This window comes from Doryrhamphus excisus, chromosome 3, assembly GCF_030265055.1.
Source record: "Doryrhamphus excisus isolate RoL2022-K1 chromosome 3, RoL_Dexc_1.0, whole genome shotgun sequence".
Classification (NCBI taxonomy): domain Eukaryota; kingdom Metazoa; phylum Chordata; class Actinopteri; order Syngnathiformes; family Syngnathidae; genus Doryrhamphus; species Doryrhamphus excisus.
In genome coordinates, this window is record NC_080468.1 from 24,523,803 (window position 1) to 24,549,219 (window position 25,417).

General features: G+C 43.7%; 3 protein-coding genes across 8 annotated transcripts in view; 1 reads left to right on the plus strand and 2 right to left on the minus strand.

Annotated features, from left to right (window-relative positions):
- Nucleotides 1–45: 45 nt before the first annotated feature.
- Nucleotides 46–6,671, plus strand: usp12b (ubiquitin specific peptidase 12b). The gene is made up of 10 exons (XM_058065918.1): nt 46–214; nt 2,245–2,325; nt 2,399–2,482; nt 2,546–2,675; nt 2,753–3,036; nt 4,453–4,529; nt 4,606–4,689; nt 4,995–5,192; nt 5,255–5,333; nt 5,681–6,671. The coding sequence occupies exons 1-10, from the start codon at nt 167–169 to the stop codon at nt 5,780–5,782; spliced, it is 1,167 nt and encodes a 388-aa protein (XP_057921901.1). The 5' UTR covers nt 46–166; the 3' UTR covers nt 5,783–6,671.
- Nucleotides 6,559–25,007, minus strand: arhgap36 (Rho GTPase activating protein 36). Of its 5 annotated transcripts, none has more exons than XM_058065914.1 (12): nt 24,776–25,007; nt 17,529–17,685; nt 13,559–13,627; nt 10,476–10,777; nt 10,195–10,405; nt 9,149–9,204; nt 8,906–9,056; nt 8,493–8,641; nt 8,258–8,428; nt 8,087–8,175; nt 7,783–8,009; nt 6,559–7,426 (listed from the first exon to the last, which is right to left on the minus strand). In XM_058065914.1, exons 1-12 carry the CDS (start codon nt 24,839–24,841, stop codon nt 7,128–7,130), a joined length of 1,947 nt encoding a protein of 648 aa, XP_057921897.1. In that variant the 5' UTR covers nt 24,842–25,007; the 3' UTR covers nt 6,559–7,127. The 5 variants fall into 5 exon arrangements, with proteins under 5 accessions (XP_057921897.1, XP_057921896.1, XP_057921895.1 ...); XM_058065913.1 differs by lacking the exon at nt 24,776–25,007 and adding an exon at nt 24,177–24,751 and having other exon boundaries at nt 10,476–10,774; XM_058065912.1 differs by lacking the exon at nt 24,776–25,007 and adding an exon at nt 24,177–24,750.
- Nucleotides 24,885–25,417, minus strand: part of nhsl2 (NHS-like 2) — a 40,427-nt gene continuing 39,894 nt past the window's right edge. Inside the window, exon 11 of one of the 2 annotated variants that reach the window (XR_009128951.1) lies at nt 24,885–25,029. The gene's annotated coding sequence lies outside the window, so the exon portion shown is untranslated. The remainder of the gene's footprint in view (nt 25,030–25,417) is intronic. The other variant, XR_009128950.1, reaches the window with a different exon arrangement.

The window sequence follows — 25,417 nt, forward strand, 5'->3', positions numbered from 1 at the left end:
ACAACAAAACATAAACTCCGAACCGGAAATTCGGCGCGCCCCCTTTCACGCTTGACAATAGTAGTAAACAGGGGAGCAAAAGAAGGCTCTCCCGGAACTCTGCAGCAGCCGCATCGGCTCTGACAATTTCAACATTTGGGGTTCGGTCCAACATGGCGGCGCACGGATGGAAATACTGATGACAGTCCGAAAGATCGCCTCGATTTGTACGATGGTGAGACTCCCGAATATTCGCCTCCATCTTTGCTAATTCTGTGCTTCTGGTCGCTCGTGAGCTAACACGATTTGGCTAGCTTGCTGTGCTAGCTTGCTTTGCTAACCACACAAGTACATGGTAATAATAATAACACACAGTGGAATGTTCTAGAAAGTTGTATACTTTCATGAAGGTTGGTACATTGTACTATGTAACGCCAGGTGGGGTCGTTTACCCATGTGCACTTTGTTTGACACTTCATTACTTGTATGCTGTTAGTTTGTTGATGCTAGAGCGTCAGTTAGCTACAGTAGCTGACTGCTATGTTTTGGGTTAAAGTTCTTCGATCAGGAATGTTCTTGGCTTTACTGGTAATTAAATTGTTTATCAGTGGACTCGTTAGTACTTCTGTTATGGGAGTTTTTTTTTCCTGATGGAAGCTAGCTAGTGTTTACATGTGTCGGCTGTGATTGAGTAGTTGATTCCGTCATAAAGTGATCTCTGTCTGCTTTGGTGAGTAAACAACGTATATTTTTTATGGCGAGGTCAAGGTTCAAAGGTGTCTAATGCTCACTCAAGTCTTACTTGAGCATTTTAGAAACGTAGTAGTTTATATTCGCAACACATACACATAACAATTCACACTAATATCCACACCTATGGACAAAAACATGCGTGTTTTTTTGGGATGCACGTGACAGGGCAGTGGCGGGGACAGACATTTCATCATTGGGGTGGCCATGGTGAGATCATTAGTCATAGTAATGAGTAATTGCATAGTAATGGTGGTGAATACCACTAGATGGAGGCCGCAAATCAGTTTGAGAAGAAGTGGACGAGTGTGGAGTTCCAAGATGCAATAATGAGGTAAAGTGATGGTTGGACATTGGGTGTCACGTTGACCACATGGTGGTGACATGACGGTGGCACGAGGAAGAGAAACAATCCATCCAAATGTAGGCCCGCCCAGGGATCACACATAATTGTGGGTCCAGCCAAAATGGCTTCTTATTGGAGGGCAGCGGGGTGTGCGGGGACTGCTGGGGTGCTGGGCACTCGGTGGTGTGCTTCAGCAATGTCCTGGGGATTTGCTGGGGTGTCCGATGTTCCCACTTTTCTTTTGTTGTTTTGTCTTATGTAAGATTCTGTTATTATATGTGTGGGGGAAAAAAATCACATATTGAATTGGTAACGGTGGCACGGCGATCTAGTGGTTAGCGCGCAGACCTCACAGCTAGGAGACCAGGGTTCAAATTCCACCCTCGGCCATCTCTGTGTGGAGTTTGCATGTTCTCCCCGTGCATGCGTGGGTTTTCTCCGGCTACTCCGGTTTCCTCCCACATTCCAAAAACATGCTAGGTTAATTGGCGACTCCAAATTGTCCATAGGTATGAATGTGAGTGTGAATGGTTGTTTGTCTATATGTGCCCTGTGATTGGCTGGCGACCAGTCCAGGGTGTACCCCGCCTCTCGTCCGAAGACAGCTGGGATAGGCTCCAGCACCCCCGCGACCCTTGTGAGGAAAAAGCGGTAGAAAATGAATGAATGAATGAATGAATTGGTAACTGCTATGGCGTGGAGAAGGGGTAGGATTTAATAAGCTTTGCTTCTTCCTGCTCCTTTTCAGACATGTGTAGTAATGAGGTGTTGTGTGTGTGCATGTATGTGTATATGTATATATATATATATATATATATATATAAATAGATATTGTAAGTGTATTGTTTTTTAAGTGTATATGTGACAAAGAATAATGTAACATAGTATGCATGTCTGAAATAAATTAAGAAAAAAAAAAGAAAGATGTTTAAAGACCACACAGGACGGCATTGAACAGCTGATTGAAAAAAACGTGCTAAATGTTAGCTTGGCACTTTTGTTTGCCATCTGCTGTTCAGAATGACGTTATTTAATGATGTACAAATGTAAGCATGGCAGGGCTATGACTTGTTAACAACCGTTGACTTCACTCCACTGTAATAGCCGTTTATTATGAGCGTTGGAATGCCTCTGAAGAAATTTGACATGTTTCTTCTTCCACCCCTCAGGGCGCCAATGCCTCTGCCTTGGAAAAGGAGATTGGACCAGAACAGTTTCCCGTTAACGAACACTACTTTGGATTAGTCAATGTTAGTATCAGTGTTATATTGTTGTTGTGTTCCAAACATCATTACCTGACTTCTTTCTCTGCATGTATTGCAGTTTGGCAACACTTGCTACTGTAATTCGGTTCTACAGGCGCTCTACTTCTGTCGGCCGTTCAGGGAGAAGGTGTTGGCCTACAAGGTAAGAGAAGAAAGTGGTGCACCGCAAGGCTCACTTCTCTGACTCCTGCTACGTTTGCCACAGGTGCAGCCCCGCCGCAAGGAGTCACTCCTCACTTGTCTGGCCGACTTGTTCAACAGCATCGCTACGCAGAAGAAGAAAGTCGGAGTCATTCCTCCTAAGAAATTCATCTCACGATTGAGGAAAGAAAATGGTAGGTGCCGTGCAGACTGCAGATTTGCTTACGCCGGTGATGGGTGTCCTTTAATGTTTCTCACCTTCTCCATGCAGAGCTGTTTGACAACTACATGCAGCAGGACGCCCACGAGTTCCTCAACTACCTCCTCAACACCATTGCCGACTTGCTCCAGGAGGAGAAGAGCCAGGAGCGACAGCAGAATGGAAAGCTGGTGCAGAACGGTGGAGGAGGCGGAGGTGGAAGCACGGGAGGGAGTGAGGTAGGAGGTGGAGGAGGAGGAGAAGGCGAAGGCGGGAAGGAGACGCAGCAGACGTGGGTCCACGAGATCTTCCAGGGAACGCTGACCAATGAGACGCGGTGCCTAAACTGCGAAGCTGTGAGTTACCAAATAACTGATTTGTACATGTTTTGGCACTCTGACTCTGTTAGGTTACATAAAGGGGCGGGGCTAGACATAGATTGTTGGAAAGAGAATGGTATCTTCCAACATTGGCCACTCTTACAATTAAATAATAACTGATTTGTACATGTTTTGGCACCCCGACGCTGTTAGGTTACCTAAAGGGGCGGGGCTAGACATAGATTGGTGGAAAGAGAATGGTATCTTCCAACATTGGCCACTCTTACAATTAAATAATAACTGATTTGTACCAATAGTCCCTTCCCTCTTGCTACATAGTCAAGAAGGCGATGATCGAGTGCGGTCAGACTCCATTGCTGCACACTCGCCATTTTCATGTCGGGTGCAACACCCGAGTATTGACCGCACACTCAATTTTGCCCTACTCAAAACGTGAAGTGGAAATGTGCAAATTGAAGCACAGGCTGTATTCCAAATCACACACACACTTCACCAGTATACTATGTATTTTGACCGTGTACTGCCGTCCCAAATCCATTACTCTTACTGCACACTTTCCGAAAATGATAATTCAAATGTTTATCTGCTTGCTAGTCTTCTTCTAAATTGGGAAATGGTAATAATAAAGCCACATTGACACTTGTGAAAAATTTGCCTCTGCATTCTCCCCCAATTTGCTGTGGCAATGCATGTCATTTAGATTGTACGCCTGAAAGCACCACTTATTTAAGATGAGTACTGTCTCCTAGCTGCAGTACCATTGTACTGCAAAGTCTGTGTCTGTTTCTAGCTGGGCTCTCCTTCTGGTTGTCTTCTTGGGACAGTACTATTCACTGATGACTCAGGAAATAGGCACACCTCTATGCACTACCTTATGTGTAAAATCTATACCTATAGGGTAGAAAAGTACACCTAGAAGCGAGTGCTGTCCAGCGTTTTGGCTGCATTATTTGCCATTTGACTGACAAGTACACATTGAGCCCTCGGAAACCCACCATACTCAAGTCAAGTGTTTGTTTTACAAATACCACACAGGTTGGCAGACATGTTTGTTTTGGTTTTGGCACAAAGAAAAGTGGGCGGAGGACACTTCCCAAGACAATAGTTAGGGTAAGGCGCTTCATTACAAGCAGGGATTGCTACAGGCTACGAGCCAGCTTTTGTGATCGGCCTTGAAATGCCGTTAGCATTAGCATATGTCACATATTTTTCACGGAAATGGGCCAATTGATAGGAACATCCCTTGAATTTACTTTTTGGCAAGCAAAATTGCACACCACTGTGGGGACAAAATGTGTTCAAGTACCAAGGCGGCTTCAGTCCCTCCTCTGCTTTGTTAGCAAAGATGGCGATGACTGAGTATGTTTAGCTTCTCATTGTGAACACAACTATGCGCTCAAGTGTATGACGCCAATGGATGCGGTGTTGCAGGTGAGCAGCAAGGACGAGGACTTTCTAGACTTGTCAGTGGACGTGGAGCAGAACACCTCCATCACACACTGCCTCAGGTACGGTCCGAGTGACAACAACGTTATATGCCATCAAACCGTCAAATCTTGGAACATTGTCTCTTTGATTCCGCAGGGGCTTCAGTAACACGGAGACGCTGTGTAGCGAGTACAAGTACTACTGCGAGCAGTGTCGTAGTAAGCAGGAAGCCCAGAAAAGGTGGGTGACATCTTTGTTTTTTTTTTTTTTTTTACATCATTTGTTTTTAAATGTTATCATTGGGGCGGCACGACGGTCTAGTGGTTAGCGCTCAGACCTCACAGCAAGGAGACCAGGGTTCAATTCCACTCTCAGGCATCTCTGTGTGGAGTTTGCATGTTCTCCCCACATTCTCCAAAAACATGCTAGGTTAATTGGCGACTCCAAATTGTCCATAGGTATGAATGTGAGTGTGAATGGTTGTTTGTCTATATGTGCCCTGTGATTGGCTGGCATCTGAATGAATGAATGTTATCATTGACCAGGATGAGGGTGAAGAAGCTGCCCATGATCCTGGCACTCCACCTCAAGCGCTTCAAGTACATGGACCAGCTACACCGCTACACCAAACTATCCTACCGCGTGGTCTTCCCACTGGAACTCCGCCTCTTCAACACGTCGGGCGACGCCACCAACCCAGACCGCATGTACGACCTGGTGGCTGTCGTCGTGCACTGCGGCAGGTGAGGTCCACCACCATAAACCATCATTTCCTCTTGTCTCACATTGTGGTGCATTCCTGCAGCGGACCCAACCGAGGGCACTACATCACCATTGTGAAGAGCCACGGCTTCTGGCTGCTGTTTGATGACGATATTGTGGAGGTACGTTGACAGCGATGCTGCTATGAGGCACACGACACCAGTACACGTTGAGGATTCTGCTGAACTTGCAGAGAGGGAACAAATTCATCAGAACCTCATCTGACAGTTCCAGCCTTGTGTTCACGTACAAGTCATCAGTCTTTCAATGCTGCTCCAGAATACTTTCTTTCCATTCCAGCAGCAAATTAGAAGCAGTTGTCAGGGTAGAAGGTCCAAATACGTCATGGCCTCTTTGGTGGTCTGAGACTTAGAGCTCAGCATGGCCCGTGTTGATAAAACTAGTTGAGAACACATCGTCCTGCTTTTCAATGTTGGAAGTTTTAAGTGGATTGTTTGTCTTCCTGCAGAAAATCGACGCACAGGCCATTGAAGAGTTCTATGGTCTCACGTCAGACATTTCCAAGAACTCCGAGTCAGGATACATTCTCTTTTACCAGTCCAGAGACTGAAGTGGCCCCCGGTGTCGGTTCCCAGACCGGGGTCCCCCGGACAGAATGGTCGGGCCAGCATCCCAGCCTTTGTTTTCTGTTGGCGGAGCTTTGCACTGGATCTCAACCCAATTGTCAACGCAGCCTCGGAAGACCAGATCACGCCAATCTTGTGCGGTCGACCTAAGCCACGTCCGCCGCAGTGCGCTTTTGAGGCGGACCGAACAACTGATGGGACTCATTTTTTTGTGTGCTTATATGAAAGCGTTTTGACATTAGCTTCCAGGGTTCCATTTAGCATCATGCTAAACAAGTTAGCGGTCCAAAGTGTGTTCCATGTCGTTGCCTTAGTTCACAGGTTTATTTCAATTGTTCATCTGAACGCCACATGCAGTCCCTCTGAATGTTTCTTTGCTCAACTTTATATTGCTCTCGACAACACATCCAAGTGGGAAGCAGCTGCAGACGACTATCGGCTTCCGCCTCCCGCTCCAGTCGTTCTTCTGCCTCCGGTTGCTTTCTTTGTACCAAATTCTGTTTACATGTCAAGCTAAGTATTCAAACTGAACAAAAAAAAAAGCAAGCACACTCTCGCATCTTTTGAACACGCACATTCAATCAAGTTGCATTCATTGGTTGTAATTAGTGTTTTTTTTAAAATATATATATTTAAATATTGATATTGTTATGAATGTTTCACTCCTTTTTACTTAGACGTCACACTTGTTTTGGACATTTTACTAATGCTACAACTTACAGTATGTCTACCATTGTTGCGTAGGCACTTTGGAAATGTGTGAGACTTTTACATTTTGGCTTTAATTTGAAGGGAGCGTGCGATGGGAGATGTTCATGTGTACATAAATACAGATATTATTGGAATATAAAATAAACGGCTTGCTTGAAATAATCCACAGGATAGGATTATTGAGGGGGCTAATTCATATTTATCTAAATTATAGCGCCCACCGGTATAAGTGGTACACCCCCCCCCCTTGTGGTTAAAATAGCGTACATCAGAATCCAGTTAATAGAACTTAAATGTCAAAGGTGGTACATGCTGCCCCCTGGTGGTAAAAGTAGCGTACAACGCCATCAGTGGTTGGGGCTCCATTTTGACTTGCGACACAAACTGATGGCTGTTTTAACTTGCTTACAACGGACACTTTATTACATATATTCCGCACAAAAATAAAGCAAAAATAGGGTTGTAAGAGGATGCTACAATTAATTGTGTAGCTCTATAATGTGTAAAAATACATTATGTACACATGAGGCGCATACATGGCCACTGCATTTTTTAGACGTCAAACTCAAAAGTACATTTTGAGCATAACTTTTTAACTTCTGACCCTCCATCCACCCATCATACCACGGTCTCGGAGCTCGACCCTTTCCCCGTGAAGAAGTCCCAGAAGCTGGCTGAGGGTGAGGCCTTACCCTCTGCGGTAGGCGTCTGCCTCACCCAAATGCTGCTCTCGGTAGAGCCGCCGCTGCCCTCGCCACTCAACATGAACCCCCCGCGCTCGACCCCTGCGTCTGGATCATGCAGATTGGAGGTGGAGGCGGCGGAGCAGAAGGAGGGATGCTGGGCCAGGCTCAGCAGGTTATGGTGGGAATGGAATTGACGCATGAGGCTGATGGATTTACCGGGCCGGATATCACCTGGACAGGTGAGGAGGGGGACGGGATTTGGATCAGATTGGGACAGAACTCTATTACTTTGTTCTTTTTAAAAACAATACAATTTTCAGCATCATTAGTGAACCAACCACATTGGCAGGTTGCCTACAGCCACGCGCCATTTGCTATTGGAAACTTGGATTAATATGGAGCCTGGTATCATACCATCGGTATGATACAGTATGTATCATTATATGAGATGTATGCAGGCCAAGTTAAATCACAAATAATTTGGACCTAAACCAGATGTAAATCTATATATTTGTTTTGTTCATATAAGAAATTGTTTATATGATATAATATTTAAAAAAGTAAATAGAGGTGAAAGGTGAGATTACCGTATCTGGAGTCGTGGCGTTTCCGACTCTGATTCAGTTTAAGCACGTTCAGGAACACCTCGCTGGTTAGGCTACCCTCGCAGCCACTCCCGTCGGGCGGGAAGAGGGGTGAGGGGGGCTCTAGCGGTGACAGACTCCCGCTGGAGGCGCCCACCGAGTCCAGAGAGGCCCCAGTGTCTCGGCGGCCCCCCGACTCGCCGCTGGTCTCCGCTGTCATGTGGCTGCCACTTGGGACAAAGGAGTGGTGTTAGGGGGTGCGTTTATAACACTGATCAAGTTGAGAAAAAAATGGTTCGTGGGACACCTGAGTTTACGGCGGAGAAGATAGTCGATGATATCTGGATCGGTCTGGATAAGACTCATCAAGACTTCTTGTTGCAACTCGGCCGATACCTATACAATACAGAAAGTGGAAGCCAGCGGCTCTTATTTTGAAAAGCAGTGGAGCTGAACATTATTGAAGCATGACGCGCACCATGAAGAGCCTCCTGTAGTTCTGGATGAGCACCAGCGTGACGTTAATGATGGCCGTGCTGTCTTCGATGCCCATGGCGTGAAGGCTCACGTCTCCCCCTCTTTCCTTCTGGAGCAAGTTAGGCCCAAAGATGACGGCCAGGTTGGCGGCGGTCATCTTGTTTCCAGGGATCTGGATGGTTTAGCAATAGTTAGCGTGAGGTCAAGGGACTGATCTAAATCGGGGGGGGGCGTACCTCCTCGTCGTTGGTGCCGACACTGTCCTGTGCGAAGCTTTGCACCGTGTGCAGCAAGGTGAGGAGCCGCAGCAGCGTGTCGCAGTTGCAGGGAGGCAGAAGGTAGAGGAGGTGCTGCAGGTACTGGAGCTGCTCTGCTCCTCGGAGAACTGAACCAAGACCAGCATCATTAAGCCATACACGACTCCCCATGGAATGTCAACTCAGCGAAATGGATGCTTAAGAATGTATTCATGCACACGGACTTGGTTTAACATTAAATTTCTGATTCAAAATTGGTCAAATGAGCTACATATTAAAAATATATAGCTAAAAAATGTGATTGAATTCTAACATGGGGCACCCTATTAAAAATACTGCAATATGGGACCTTTATAACAGCCAACAAGGTAGTTAACGACGTGTGTGCATACGGTTTGCGTGCAGAAAGGCGGGGTACAGCTCCCTGCTGAGCAGCGGGTCCGGCATATCCCTCAAGAACTCCTTCAGTAAGGCTGCCACATCATGCACGCTTTGCTCCTCGTCCAGCTGCACATCCACGCCCATGTCAAAGTCCTCTCTCAGCTGCAAAAACCCACCACCCCACAACACAACAGGATCTCATCAGCGACGGAAACACTCACAGGAAGCCGCTGCATTCATAATTGCCAGCTCACCTGCCGCACCCTCTTCTTGGAGCTGCCCACTCGGAAGATGCCCACCGTCTGGAGACCTGAGTGAACGTGTGGAATGTGAGTCAAGTGTGTTCAGAGACACTTAAGGTGCACTCGCTCCACGATTGCCCCCCTCCCTCTCCTGGCCTCGCTACTACCCTCTGCTCACATTTCTTCACTCGCTAAATGTACAGCAAAAAAGGTCAGTAAGGATAATTCATAATGCCGCCTGCAGAGAACATACGAACTTCTTATTTCTAAAATCACAAATACTTAAACTTGCTGATATAGTTCATCTCCAAACAGCTAAAAATAATGCATAAGGCTAAAAATAACCATTCATTCATTTTCTACCGCTTTTCCTCACAAAGGTCGCGGGGGTGCTGGAGCCTATCACAGCTGTCTTCGGGCGAGAGGCGGGGTACACCCTGGACTGGTCGCCAGCCAATCACAGGGCACATATAGACAAACAACCATTCACACTCACATTCATACCTATGGACAATTTGGAGTGGCCAATTAACCTAGCATGTTTTTGGAATGTGGGAGGAAACCGGAGTACCCGGAGAAAACCCACACATGCACGGGGAGAACATGCAAACTCCACACAGAGATGGCCGAGGGTAGGAATTGAACCCTAGCTGTGTCTCCTAGCTGTGAGGTCTGCGCGCTAACCACTAGACCGCCGTGCCGCCCGGTACATTATTTAAAAACAAAAAAAAAACTTAGAATGTATTATGGAAAGCAGGAAGTGAACAAATGTAACAGGAACTGATTGTAAAAGTACCAGATGGAGGGGTAGGATTTATTAAGCTTTGCTTCTTCCTACTCCTTTTTTGGTAATGTGGAACTGTGAACTGATTATGTGATGCATTCAATTGTAATCTGATGCATGTTCAAATGAAATAAAACCATTACCATTACAATGAATGGCCTGAATCTTCCTTTCTATACTGTTGTACTGCTGCTATTTCATGGACTTTGTGGATTATCTCCAGTCTTATTTAGATTCTTTCTTATGGCCTCATAAGAGGCAAATATGGCCTCACCGTGAGTTTCGATGTGGCGACAACAGCGCTCCAGAACCCGCGGAACCTGCCGGTAGATGGGGTTGAGGCTCAGCTTGCTTTGGCTCCTCCCCTCATGAGAGCTGCCGCTCTTCTTCAGCTCCAGTTCAGCTGGATGGGAGAGCTGCAGTGCCTCCAGCAGGCGAGACTGACTGTCCACCAGGTCAGAAATGGAGTCCACGGACAGGCCGCCCTGCGTGGGGTTAAAGTGGGACATATTGTATAGTGTTGTATTCTGGGATGCCTCTCATCACAGGTTTTACCCGTCTCTGTCCACGCCCGTAATTGTCCAAAAGCAGCTTGTTCTGCACCTCAGACGGCGGCGCCGGGGCCACAGAGTTGGCCGGTGGCGAGGCAAGACCACCCGAAAGAGAGGAGGAGCCCACCAGTGGATTGTTGCCGTTAAAAAACTGCCTCTTCTCTGACCTAAAGCGCAAGACGCTGGCCTCCAGCTCCAAGCAGTCACGCCTGCTCTCCTTCAGGGCGTCCTGACGCCGCTTGAAGGCACGGTCGTTGGCTATGACCTGTGAGAGCGGGATGCCAAACGCCTTGGGGGCCGACTCTACTGGAAAAGAAGCCAAAAAAAAAAAGATTATTGTGAGTAGACAGCGGCCTAGAGAGGGTTAATCCTGTTTTAGCCACCTGGTTTTAAAGCAGACTGCCACCAGCTTAATTTAGCCTGCAAGTGAATGCAACACAATCGCCACAACAGTTGATTCCTGCCCCACTCAAATGCCATAAAAAGCCTCAAATTATCAAATTTTTGATATTCAAAACCCTATTAAAACATTTTAAATGTAGTTGTACACATGTAGAAACAAATATTGAAATACAATACACAGTAATGTACTAACAAAACATGCATCAAGTCTTGTCAAAGCATCTTCCTGCTGGAAAATGTTGAGTGAATCAACTTGTGAGACAGCACCCTCTACTGGATAAGTACTTATATTTAAATTACCATAAAATTATTACTCATAATTTGAAATCAGAGAAAAAAAATCTACAGGTGGAGAATGCCGAACCGCCAACAGGCAAGGATCGACTTTATTGTTTGGTAAACAATCTGGCGCTAAAAGCCACCAGAGGGTGATGACAGGCTTTGTTGTCGTGCCACGTGTGGGGGTGGGGGGATGGCAAGCTAATTAATGTGTCTTCCACCCACTAACAGACGCACTTGGCAGCCTTGTTTAACCACTAAGCTCCTCGCTGACGCTGACGCACGCTCCCTGACTTTTGGCCACGTATGCTGGCATCCGACGACAGGCGCTTTAGCATTTTAGCGGCTCACGTTTGCCGTGATCTGCTTGTTTAGACAAACAGTTTAGCCTTGAAATAACACAGAATGGATAATATAACGTGGAGGAAATGACTTATTTTCCTAAATATTGATGCTTATATTAAAAAGGTGGGCGGCACGGCGGTCTAGTGGTTAGCGCGCAGACCTCACAGCCAGGGTTCAAATCCACCCTCGGGCATCTCTGTGTGGAGTTTGCGTGGGTTTTGTCCGGGTACTCCGGTTTCCTCCCACATTCCAAAAACATGCTAGGTTAATTGGCGACTCCAAATTGTCCATAGGTATGAATGTGAGTGTGAATGGTTGTTTGTCTATATGTGCCCTGTGATTGGCTGGCGACCAGTCCAGGGTGTACCCCGCCTCTCGCCCGAAGACAGCTGGGATAGGCTCCAGCACCCACCGCGACCCTCGTGAGGAAAAAGCGGTAGAAAATGAATGAATGAATATTAAAAGGTCACCTTAGGGGAGTAGCTTGTTTTGTGGACATCTGGATTTTTGGTGTTGAAACGGTTTTCCATATTTATATTTTGGAAAAAAAGGCAATCCATCCATTCCCATGCCAGTCGAAAGACATAGTCTTCCACGAGGTCTCCTACCGGTCGGCTGTGCCCTGAACACCTCCACAAAGGTGTCTGGGAGGCATCCAGACCAGATGCCTGAGCCGCCTCATCTGACTCCTCTCAATGTGGAGGAGCTACTCCCAGCTTCTCCCCGATGACAGTGCTTCTCACCTTATCTCTAGGGGAGAGCCCGGCCTACAGAAAAAATGAATTTTCTGTATTTTCTCGCTTCTACACGACACTAGAGACACCGATATGTGGTGTATTACACTTGATTGGACATCCTGAGGCCCTCAGACAACAAAAGCAGGAAGACAGCGGGGCGTTTTCTTATTGCGAGACTGGTAAATTTAGATAGTTACCTTCACAACAGCAGCCTCACAATCATGGTGGGCACCCATCAAAATTAGACATTTTCCATTTTTTATATTTGTCATGACCTCCACCATCGCTGCTCATTAGATACCAGGCTAATTCTGAGGCTGCCATGCCGTCCGCAGGTGGCCAACGGGAGCCAGCAGGAGTGCAGCCAGTTCCCAATGTCCTGTGTTATTGATAAGTCTTCTGCTAAATCTGCATGGCCTGGATTTAAAGATCTGTACTGACACACTGCGCTAATCAGCTGAGCGTCTCTCAAACGTGGAGGGGGCGGGGTGTGAGTGTGTGTGAATAAAAGTAACCAAGGGGGAACACATGCTGCTGTTGTGATTTTACTATTTCAAAAGTAAATTTTTGAAGAATTTTTAAAGAAAAATACAGCACATTTAGTGTAGAAGAACAAAGTGGGCAAATAGAACAACAACTAAAGACTGTGACACTCATGCTAACAAAACAAGGACTGTGTTCCAGTTTGCACTCACTTCAATATGTGTACTCTGTACACTGCACACTTCGTTCCTGAGGGTCATTACTGTCATTGCACAAATGTAACACGTAACAAAAATACTGATTGCTTCTTCCTCTTTTCTCCTTTAAAACAGTGAATTGTAAGGCAATTATACAGAGTGGTAAGACTGCTTCTCATTGGTGCGTAAACTGAGACAGCAATGGGGCTAAATAGTGCGGCCATAATAATAATAATAATAATAAGACGCAGGTGGCTGCAGCAGGAAGGACGGGGTTAGCAAGGGCTGATGAGACACAGATGATGTCTGCAGCCACACACTCACACACACACATTCTGTGTGTATAAATACAAACAACAAAAATAGAAATTGGATCAGATTCCCATATATGAGCTGCACTCAACATTTTTTCTATGTACACAAAAGACATGATAATATAATTCATCAATTTATATGCAGAATTTACATGTCAATGATCCAATTCAGTCAAAATTTGTACTATTTTTTTGTAAAATTTGTAATATTCATATATTTATTCTCAATGTTTTTGATTTACTTGTTTTAGTCAATGTTGCCCGTAAATTCTTAACAATGTATTACTACTTTATTACATTTTAATCTGTTGGTACGCCATGTCAACTCACCACGCTCCTTTTTTTCCTTGGAAAAAGAGTCAAATTTCCTGCGTAGGGATTTTCTCCGTTTGCGTACATCTGTGGTAAAAAAAAAAAAGGCAAGAAAACAAAACAAAGTACATGTTATTAAAGTCTGTAGTGGCCCAACTTTCTCTGACCTTCCATCGTCACCCACCTTGCAAGCATGTGTGTGTGTGTGTACACCTCCAGCTAAGGGAGACGCTGTTTGATTGCACATTCCAGAGAAGGTGCATATTTTAAATAAAAACAGACTGCAAGAAGCTTAAAAGTTTATGTTGCAATTACAGCATGGTTGTAATTTGTGGCGATTTGTTGTGCAATGTTTCCACAACCTCAAATGATACCAATTAGTCAGAATAGTGTGTGTGGAGTACATCGACCTAGTACGTTTTTACTTTTATATTTGGAAGTATAGACTGCATCATACTGTAATTATCATAAAAAAATATTTTTCAATGTTTTCAATTCCCATTAATATTATATTGGAATTAACCTTTCTAAAATCTTCAATCGACTGACTCAAATTATTTTTAAAAATTATAATACAAATATGGAGCACTATGTTTTTTTTTTGTTTTATGGTACTTAACTCACATAGGTCTGCATACAGAAAAATGGAAGAATGGTGGTCGTGGGGTTAAGATTTAAGATGCTAGAACCCATCCAATGTACAGGAGGTCAGCATACTGCGTTATAAGCCAGTGCTTCTGAACCGATGGGTCACGACCCCTAAGAGGGTGGGTGGCACACAGCCAGTCAAACATGACATTAAAATATGTAATATACAGTTCAGGGTGTACCCCGCCTCTTGCCCAAAGTCAGCTGACATAGGCTCCAGCATACCCCCGCGACCCTAGTGAGGATAAGCGGCATAGAAAATGGATAGATGGAATATGCCAAGGGCAACGGTGGCCAACAAAAAAGCAACTGCGGGCTGAAAATGGCCTCAGGCCACACTTTTCACACACTCCAACTTAAATCAACGGAACAATTTAATAAAACAAAACCAAAAGAAAGAGTTAAAAGCAGCTCAGTTTATGAAGATGAATATTTGAATATTTGTAGTGTTCATTCTTAACAAAGCTATAAAAAGTGTTTAATGATGGTTTTATTTAATTACATAAACCTTGTCATGCATGAACATATTTGTAGCTATTTTTTTTTACTTTCTGGCAGATGTTTAAGGCTGAAGAGGTGAAATTATTCTCATCAAGCAGGATAAGGGCTCCCCCACCATGGGGAAAAGGAAAAATGGTCAAGGCGGGAGCATGAGAACTCTAGCTAGCGAAGCAAATACGAGTAAAATGTCCCCGGAGTGGTGTGACACATTTCACAAAGAATCCCAGGGATGCTCGCCAGTAGGACGTCCAAACAAGGTGGGCGTGCTCATAAAAGCGTCTGCACACACTCCACAGGGTTTATACACTAAAGACATATACAGTATACATTAAAAGAAACAAGTGCCAACCATATTTGGGAACTTGGTGGGAGTTCATCACCAAGTCAAACCATATGTGACTTTGTCCAGCCCATCAGCAACAGAAAAAATTATGAAAATCATGTATTAAAACTTGTATTATCTCATTATTGATGGTGTATATTGTAGACGTTATTATGCTTTATCACTGTAGAAAAATGAAAAAAAGTGAGGCGATAATAACTATAATAATTTATTCAATATATATGATAGTCCCTATGCAAATAAAAAAACCTCAAATCTGGAATAGTAAGAGGGGAAGAAAAAAAAATAGCAGTTTATGCTTCATCTGAGTCATCTAAATTAGGTTTTTAAACAAGTTGTGGGGAGTTGTAACATGTAAGACGACAACGCAAGACCAGGTCAAAGTTGAACTAGTCAGAGGTTAATTGTCCTGAGAAAACCAGCGAGGCCGAGGCTGAGAAAAGCAGCTTACGTAGCCTCTGGTAGTCTCATAGGACGGATGGACGCACGCACGCGCACGCACACACACACACACACGCTGCATCACCAATGGACTGTGTTAGTGTCTCCGTTAACATTCTGAGACAACACTGAGAACGTGAGCATAGGTGAGCTATCGAGGATTTCCTCTCTACTTCCTAAGCCCCATCCCCAAGGGTGTTCTAAAGCAAGGGTCCCCAACTACCGGTCCATGGGTGGGGCCGAACTGGGTTTCGTAAAACTTTCAGCAACATTGATATAAAAGAGACAAGCTAAAAAAAAAACAAAAAAAAAAACAGAGGGACTATTACTGTATTAGAAAAATGTTTGAAATGTATGTTTACATTGTTTTGTTTCATTGGTTTTCTCCCAGCGTTTATTCCCACTTTATTTGGTGTCCTTGAACGCACCATTGTTGTGTGCTCTGAGTGAACGTTCCCTATAACTTTCTCCAATGCTGCCACAAAGTTACTTAATTAATCAAATTAATTTGCCTTATGATTACAGTTGCGGTTAATTGGTTCTAGACCAAACCCGATTAATGAATTTCCACAAAATATTTGATTTATTATTAATAAATTGAATATTTTGGTACTTTGGTAGAAAACTTGTTCAATACAGTTTAGAGACATATTTATATTATTCTTTGTTTACAACACATTGCGCAGGTGACAGGACTACTGGAGTGAGTTGATGCTAACATAACAAGTTACCGAGCTAACTAGTTAGCCTCAACAATTTAGTCTGTTTACTTGTTTGCTTTGTTGCAAACGGAGTGGGGAAGAAGGACAAAGCAAAAACTTACCACTTCCACACAGAATAGGAGGATAACTTGTTTTTGTTTTCACTCTATCATGTCGGACATGCCATGGCTGACTCCTTACAGTAATCTAAGGTAATGTCTCATCAATTTAATATTAGCGACATTTAGTGACTAAAATACTACATATGACTTGTCTTTCAATATTTTTTGACTAATAATAGTCCTTAGAAACCGCAGTCATTAATTAATTGTTGAAAAAAACACTAAATAGCGTGAGGGCGCGATGGTACCGGTGCTTGGGTGGGGCTGAACCAGGCTGTAGAAAACTTTTAAATCGATTAAAAAAATAAAATAACTTTTTTTTAAATTTTTATGCATATGTACATGTGCATTTTGGAAGTAAGGGCAATTTCACAGACATTAATTTTCATATCGGGGTGAAAGTGGCATCCTCATATCTTCCATGCTAATGCACCAAACCATGTGTGTTTGTTGTGTGCAGGGAGAGGTTGGTTGTTTTGATTCTTCAGATTGAAATGAAGTAAAGTCCTGTAGCTCCCCACAATAGCATTAAAGATGTTTTCATTCCGTCGGATCCGGTAAAAACAAGCTGCGCCTGTCACCCACACACACATTGTACCACATTAGTATTGTACCGATGGTGAGTCACTATTTCCCCATCCGTCAGGACTTTGAAGGAACATGAGCTGGTCTGTGCGCTCAGAAAGGTTAGGGATGGCAGTGCCAGCTTGTCTTCCACAGCTTTTTGACTGCAACCTCCAGGGGGCGGCACATATGTTTTGTGAAAACACAGGGACACTCAAGTGGGTGGGCATTTGTATTTTGGCAGCAATTAAATCTTTATCTTCGTTCGGAGGCTTTGACCCTCTTTGGTTGAAACAACTTCCAGGCACCGAAATGAACCTGTGTCCTGTGGCTATGCAAACAAATCATGTGACACCCCTTGACCTTCTCTGATTGTCTGTACATGTTGGGAATGTTTATGTTGGCTCTCCCATCTTCACGCGCAAGATCAGCTGGAATAATTCCTTCTCAGTGATCATCCTGTTATTCTTGATGCCCTCAAAAGTTAACTGTTCTCTCATCTATCAGTTTTACTCTCAAAGAAAGATCTCTTCTACCTCATTTCCCCCAGCCATGCTAGCACTCCTAATCACATGCACATTCTAGCCAAAAAACACAACCAAAGTAGTTCTCCACCACATGTAAACAATTCCCAAGCTCTTAGAACTCAGGATTCCAATGAGTCCTACCTCTGGGAATGCTGATCTTAAAGTCCAGGTCCCTCTGGTCAAGGTGACACAAGGCCACTTGCTGGAGTCTGGCTCGCTCCACTTCCGACAGGTTCTGGATGGCCACGGGCTGCAGACGCACGCTCTGACCCAACATGGTCGCCCACGTGAGGCCCCCCTGGCCACAGCAAAAAGCAAAAGGTCAGGCTTTTCCTTCTTGTTTCCCCCCCCACCTTAATTCAGGGTGTCCACAGTGTGGCCCGGGGGCCAACTGCAGCCAGCAGTGCATTGTTCAAATAAAATTAAACAAAAAAACAAGGAAAAACGAGAGCAAAAAGGAACAAATGTAAAACTAAAAAGCTGCTAACAACTGATAATAAATATAACCTTTTTACACAATAAGGCCACACAGCTCAAAGACCTGGGTTCAATTCCACCTCGGGCATCTCTGTGTGGAGTTTGCATGTTCTCCCCGTGTGTCCGTGGGTTTCCTCCCACATTCCAAAAACATGCTAGGTTAACTGGCGACTCCAAATTGTCCATAGGTATGAATGTGAGTGTGAATGGTTGTTTGTCTATATGTGCCCTGTGATTGGCTGGCGACCAGTCCGGGGTGTACTCCGCCTCTTGCCCGAAGACTGCTGGGATAGGCTCCAGCATCCCCGCGACCCTCGTGAGGATAAGTGGGCGAATGAATGAAGAAATATATTTGAAAATATCAAAGTAGACCTTTGTATTCTTTGATTTTTCATGATGAGGCTCTTGGTGGAAGCACACATCATCTGGTAATACTTAGAGAAAAAAGGAGGTATTTGGTTATCAACTGACCATCACGTTCTTTAGACTATTAATTTATGACATTTTCTTCAATTGCAACAAAGGATCAATGCTCAGCTGCAAAATATATATTTTTTGAAGCAGGTTTATCGCACCAGTTCAAAGTCTAATGACATACAGACACTGTTTTGATGTACTAAAGAACATCAAAGTACAATTGATCGTTGTAGTATATCAAGGTTTCACAAGTTATTGTTCAAGTTAGAAGTTTCAAAAGGAAGAGCACTGTTGGAATGTTTCAGAAAGATCATTACAAACAGGTTTTACAAAACTTACTTTCATTCATTATTTTCTAGTTAGAAACACAACCAAGTGGACGTGTCACCAACTCCTTCAAAGATGAAGTTGAACATTATTTTTCATGCTTAAAGTACGGTGGCCGAAAGAGGCAAACATGCAAACCAAAAAAAACTGGAAAATTCACCAAATGGAAAATGAATGCAGCAACATCAAAAAATAATGCACAAAAAAATGCTACAAATGCAAAAAACACACAGATGGATGGATGGATGGTGTTTAACATTCAGGTTTGGTGCACTAGGCTAACTTCCTGGTAGCCTGGCTAACTTCCGTGCAGTTTTTTGGGGACATGAGTGTGTTTTTGCCATACCCAACATATTTTTTGCATTCGTTTTTGATCTTGCAGCAACTACATTATTGCAGTATTTTCCTGTTGCATTTGTTTTATGGTGTTTATGTGTCTTTGGTTTTGACTAATTTCTGTGTTTTGGACATTGCTGTGCATTTTCCTCTTTCGGCCACTGTACTAAAAAAAAAAAAAGAATAAAAAGACTTCAGACCAACACTTCGACTATCTCCACTTCCAGCTTCTCCTTCCAGCAATAACAAAAATGTTTATAAATGAGCTTGTTGCAAATGGGAAGTAGCTGTATGCCAAGTGACATAATGCAGTAAAAATACATACTTGTGTTGTTATGCAACCCACAAAAACCCACAATAAGAGCCAATTTAGGAGTAAAAGGAGGACGGGAGGAATTTCTTATTAAACTTGTTACTTGGATAAACATGAACTTGAGTCCACACTGCCCTGCAGGCTTTGCTGCGCCATTTGGGAAGCACAATGTGATCCACTCTCGCTTCAAACACAAAATGGCACATCCATCAAGTGAGTCTAGTGTACATTCAGAGGCCGTGTCAGAGCATGAAGGAGACAAATTGACACTAAAGTGGAAACAATGCAGAATCACATACTGAAAGGACACTTCTCCAAAACTATTTGGGTGGAATTTTGTTGCTTCCTAAGATTTTGAGCTTCACATTTTTACATCTCCCTTGCTTCCAATTGAATTGAAATAGGAATCTCCCATTAGGAATCGAGAAGGAACGCACTCATTTGCTGTTTCACACACATGATTGATTAGGCTGCTTGGTGGCACTACAGACAGAGTTCCCAATAGTGATGCACAATACCACTGATTTAGTTTCCAATCCGATACGGAGTAAAATTCAATCCAATATTGTTACTTTATGCAAATGCACCCATGTTTTAAAAAGCAGTATATTTCATATAGTAGCATAAAGAATGCAAAACATTTACTAACGAATCAATTTCATTAATTATTGCAACTTATAACCAAGTAATAAAGCCATCGAATATAAATTATTACTTTTAAAGAAAACTTTATTCACAATTCAGACATGGCTATGTTTTCCAACAAAGATTGCCTCAAAGTATTGATATTTTCAAATCAATTTCAGCATAAAGAGCTGGTCTGGGAAGTATTGATCATTGAGTATTAATCCGCACATCAATAGTCCCCATAGAGGCCCCATTATTCACACCTGACACACACACACATTCTAACAGAGTAAAAAGTAACTCATCAAAGCATTTTCCGGCCGGGAATGTCAAAGGTAGTGCCACACAATGATGGAAAAACGCACACACACACACACACACACACCAACATGATCACAAAACAACAAACAAAAGGTGATTTTGATGAAAGCGTCATTGTCAATAATAGATAACAGTCACGCTGTGTTCAAGCGTCATTGCCCAAGTGTGGAGTTTGCAGTTTTTAAATTGCTTTCATCCATAAAAGCTTTTACACTAGTAAAGCATCATCGGTATTAGTCAGGAAGGGCATCCGGAATTTGGTCTCAAGCCAAAAATCAGTATGCGGATCAAAAAGATCGGCTGTGGCGACTCCGTAAACAGGAAAAAAGCCAAAAGAAACAAAGAAACAAAGAAATCAAGATCAAGACCAGCGCTAAGATCTCATTGTATAGCACTGGTGTATTTTATTATTTTATGCCACTGTAGAAACTCATTTGTTTGAATTGAACCCCAAGTCTACATATGCAGGCAATAAATATATATTTACAAGGTTTTCACTTCTTCAAATCCACATGTTGTCATCTGTCAGTTATTATTACTGTGATGGTTCCAAAATAGTCCAGTGGCTCTCACTCTAACTCTCTCTCACACACACACACAAATCATACCTGGGTTGGGATTTTTCTTCCTGGCAAAAATAATATCCCTCACCACAATACTATCCTGACCCCATTGAGTCGAATGAGAAGTTGGAGTGAGTGGAAGCATGCGGAATGAGAGAGACGGTGGAAAAGGAGGGAGGGAGGTGCTGAGAAAAGAGTTGGATTACAAGGAGGAGGAGTGCATGTTGTGACTTCCAGGAGCTGGAGAACATCAAGACGAGGAGGGAGGAGGGGAGGTTAGTAGTGGCAGACATGACGGAGCTAGGAAAGCATACACACTAAAATGTCATCTGAAAGGAAAAGGGGGCATATGAGGAGAAGAAAAAGGAGGTACCCAAAAAGAGACAAGAGGGTCAAAGATGAGATTCATCACGAGCTTGTCTGACCCTTTTGCTGCAAAAATGCACGTACATGTGCATATGGGATCATGCATGGAATATTTCTCAAACACAGCTCATGGATGTGCTAGCACCTCTGACCCACCCCCAAAATCGATACGCCCACCACTTTGTATAGCTCAGCCAACAGAGGTGTAAGTTTGATCTGTCCCACATCTTAATGTTACATTATTACATGTGATACATGGCAAATATTATTATTACAAGTTATGTCATATAAAAAGTGAACACACAAACAAACACACCTCTTTATCTTTAAAGCTACAGACACAAAACAGTGCGTTCCCAGTAGTGAAACTGGTGAAAAATACTACAATTGGGGACCTGTAAGCAAGAACCACACACAAGTCAACAAGTTTCCAGGACAACAATGCTAGTTATCTTATATGCTAACAAACTGACAAAATGTGCTATTCCTATTATTTGGTAGAATGTTACTATGAAAATGAAAGGAACAACCCGTGTTGTTGCATAACATCCAAATGTGCTTATGACAGGAAAAATCTTGACCTTCTGACCTTGCAACTCCTCTTTTCCATTCCTCTCCCGGGACTTATGTGTGAATGTGTGTGTCATCCTCTTCCAGGTTTTTCCATGTCATCTTTGACCGCGGACCACCAGCATACATTTCCGCGTCAAAAGGTGAAATGATTGCATATCTGTCTACCCGGTGTGTGTGCTGACTCGGCCTGTCTGTTTAAAAACAGGATGGATGGGGGCACACACATTACACACGTACAACAGAAGGTGTGTTGCAGTCGTGTAATTTCCGAGACAACACCGTCCCCTAGTGGCCTTCGTGGTTACTGCCAAGAAATACATACATCGCTCCACATGAACTGTGTGAGAAGCAATTTGGTGAGCATTCTCATGCATGAAATATAAAGTTCCTGAGGCTTTTCCACTATGTCTCCAAGAAAAAAAACAAGGAATGCGTGACAATGTTTACATCAGCAAAGAGGCTGATGAGGCGTTAAGCAACATGGCAGGCACTTCCAAGCTAGTAAAGAGAAAGGACAATGTCATATGACTGCTTGTTGATGTTAAGTACCATTGGTATGCACACACATATACAGCATATATCCATACAACATATAGATTTATAGAGATACATAATCACAGTCGTCCTTTGTTTATCTCGGTTAATTCGGTCCAGACCTGACCGTGATAGGATAGGTATGAATGTGAGTGTGAATGGTTGTTTGTCTATATGTGCCCTGTGATTGGCTGGCAACCAGTCCAGGGTGTACCCCCGCCTCTCGCCCGAAGACAGCTGGGATAGGCTCCAGCACCCCCGCAACCCTCGTGAGGAAAAGCAGTACAAAATGAATGATTTATTCATTCATTCATTCACTACCAGAGGTGCTGGAGCCTATCCCAGTTGTCTTTGTTTTATTCATTCATTTTCTACTGCTTATCCTCACAAGGGCCGCGGGTGTGCTGGAGCCTATCCCAGTTGTCTTTGTTTTATTAATAAATTAATTAGCTGTGGTTCATTGTACAAAACATGAATGGTAACACAAGTGAGTCCACCTCACCTGAGAACATTGTGTCCTTCAGCTTCCTGAGCATGGCACTTTTCATCTTGGAGATGTGTTTGGGCTCCTTACCAGCTGTACACAGACTACTTTAAAGTCAGTCCAACTTTCCTTTCCATTGTACGTATTTTCCCTTGACAAAATATACTGGAGTGAGGGGTGGACTCACTCGTGGTCGGATGAATTCATGTTGCCGGCAGCACTCGTGCAGCCCCAGACCATGATGCAACCGCCACCATCCAGCCCCACGCTCGACTGGAGTCAGGACATAATCTTGTTCCTCACTTGTGTTTCCAGCTATTTAGACAATCTATCATCATCATCATCACCCTCAACATCATTGCATCGCTTCATTACGCTTCTGCGGAGCTCCTGGAGGACCGGGGGGGGGGGGGGGGGGGGGGCAGGTTTGAAGAAGGAAATGCCAACACTGCAAATTAGATTCCACTGGGGATATTGATAGTCTGTCTCTTGACTTCTCTAAACAGGACGTTTACACCCAAACTACCGTCACCAGAATAACCAGCAGACCTTTATTTGTGTTGCTGCTTCTCAAACTGGAAATCAAAATCAACTAAAAGGCCCCATGTACGTATTTCATTGGAAGGAATCCAAGCAGAGACAATATATATTTGGATGTACTTTGACACCCTCCTTTCCGCTGACATTAACATGTGTCTCCAATGTAGACAGTATCTCTACTGCTGTACAGTATGTGCTGTGTTATATAATGGTTTTACTCATCACAGGATTGCTCCATCAATCAACTCATCAACATAACAACTGGTCTAGTACGTTCTACAGTAAGCATCTCCACATAATATACCCAATGTATGGACACAACAATGTCAAAGGAAGTGTCATGGCCTATAGGTGCTCACCCAGCCAACCCCTGCCATCCTGGGATGAAAGCAGTGTTGGGATGCGGGCACCCCTTTTGGGGGCATGTGAGGAAGCGGAAAATACCAGGAGATCGAGTCATCCGCATCCTCTGACATCTCAAACCATTGAAGGGAGAACAACAGGTTTTCTGCTTGGACAAAATGACTGGATGGAGAACCCACATCAGCATTGGGGCCGCCTTAATCCTCTTAGATGGTGTTCACTTGATCAGTAGTTATCACTGAGATGTCTCTGCAACCCTTACAACCTTGAGAGAGTCCTGCTCCTGCTCCTGTCCCAACCTAATTCCAAAAGCAACACTTTTTGTGAGGGTTTTGTGAGACACAACTCCCACCCACAAGAAAGAAGGGCCCACTCATCCTTCAGTCACCCAAAACAGCCAACAACGGGAAAGACAGTCTTCAGTATCAATCATGGAATGGAGTTCCAGCATTCCAGACTTTAATCAATTATGAGTGGTCCTATATGAGGACGGGGACTGTTAGCATTTAGCTCAACTCAGCTTTACAAAACCAAACTGAGCGTCTTACCTTCAGCCTTAATAAACAAATGAAAGCTTTGCCTTTTGGTGGTGTTGTCATTTCGACTCTCCGAGCACCTTCAGCTTTTCCACTTGGAACCTCACGAAACATGATAAGACGTAAGGCGACACCAAAGAAGAGGCCGCCACGGGACCCACACGCTATCGATTCTTCTGGACATGTTCCTCTCATGTTATCAGGTAATTCTTAGAACTAGTCAACAAGACAATACGTAGCTCCATGCAAGTATGCCTCCTAGTGGCTGTGAGCACATAGCACAACTTGGTTGATTGCGCCGTAAGTGCTATCATCTTCCGGTAATGTCATGACATCATTGCTTTTCCCACTTTTGAGCTTTCTTGCAAAAAAAAAAATACATATACGTATATATATATACAATTTTTAGAGCTGATAACAGTGAAAATGATGAACATTGTTTTTAAAACTCAGGCATTAAACAGATATGTGGCACCCAGCACTTCTATAAAACCAGCATTCACACCACCATGGGTGCTTTTGTCCACTATAACAAGTTCTATGAAGACTTACCTGGAAATAATATGTTGTTGACATCATGTGACATCATGTGCACAATGTGTGTCACCCACCTGATGGTAGAAGTGCATGTCTGGAGGCGAGGATAAGAGCGGTTTGGGTCCATCCGGTAGGAGCATGAGTCAGGAGCCTCATCTGGTGCGGGTCAGGAGGAGAGTGGAAGTTCTTCTCATCCTTCTCTGTGGTGGTGCTTTACTTCCCTCCCTCACATGACTTCAGCCCCGCCCCCTTTTCCTCTTTCACAGCTTTCATCAGCATTAACACTTCATCCGCGTTTCTTAGGTTTTCCTTCTTTGTATCTTATTTTCTGCAAGAAATATAGCAGCAGAATTCAGACAGCAGTCTACTTGGTTGATGGCTCTTCCTGTGTGTGTGTGTTGTAGATAACATGGCGTGCTCGCTCCTGTCAGAAACAGGAAGTTTGCTCATTTGGGGAGCCCATCTCCTGTGTGTGTGCGTGCGAGGGACACACAAGACATAATTAACTCAGGCATTTTATCATGAGGCAGTAATGACACTGTCCAACACACACACACTTTACATCATTATACACAGTGGTATGCAGCCAGAGAAGACTCTGCTGGCCTAACCACTACCAAAAGCACTGACCTAAATTTACAGCTTCAATTCTAATATTCGTTACATTAAATAAATATATAACTAAGTCTATTATATTCATTTAGGAATATAAAGGG

Excerpts from the sequence above, each read along its gene's own strand:
- usp12b (XM_058065918.1), top strand. The coding sequence starts at position 167 with ATGGAAATACTGATGACAGTCCGAAAGATCGCCTCGATTTGTACGATG. Across the intron at positions 4,690-4,994 it reads AAGCAGGAAGCCCAGAAAAG|GATGAGGGTGAAGAAGCTGC; the intron begins GTGGGTGACATC and ends ATCATTGACCAG. Across the intron at positions 5,193-5,254 it reads GTCGTCGTGCACTGCGGCAG|CGGACCCAACCGAGGGCACT; the intron begins GTGAGGTCCACC and ends GCATTCCTGCAG.
- arhgap36 (XM_058065912.1), bottom strand. The coding sequence starts at position 24,359 with ATGAGAGGAACATGTCCAGAAGAATCGATAGCGTGTGGGTCCCGTGGC. Across the intron at positions 13,628-17,528 it reads TAAGATCAGCATTCCCAGAG|ATGTACGCAAACGGAGAAAA; the intron begins GTAGGACTCATT and ends TTTTTACCACAG. Across the intron at positions 8,429-8,492 it reads TCGGCACCAACGACGAGGAG|ATCCCTGGAAACAAGATGAC; the intron begins GTACGCCCCCCC and ends TAAACCATCCAG.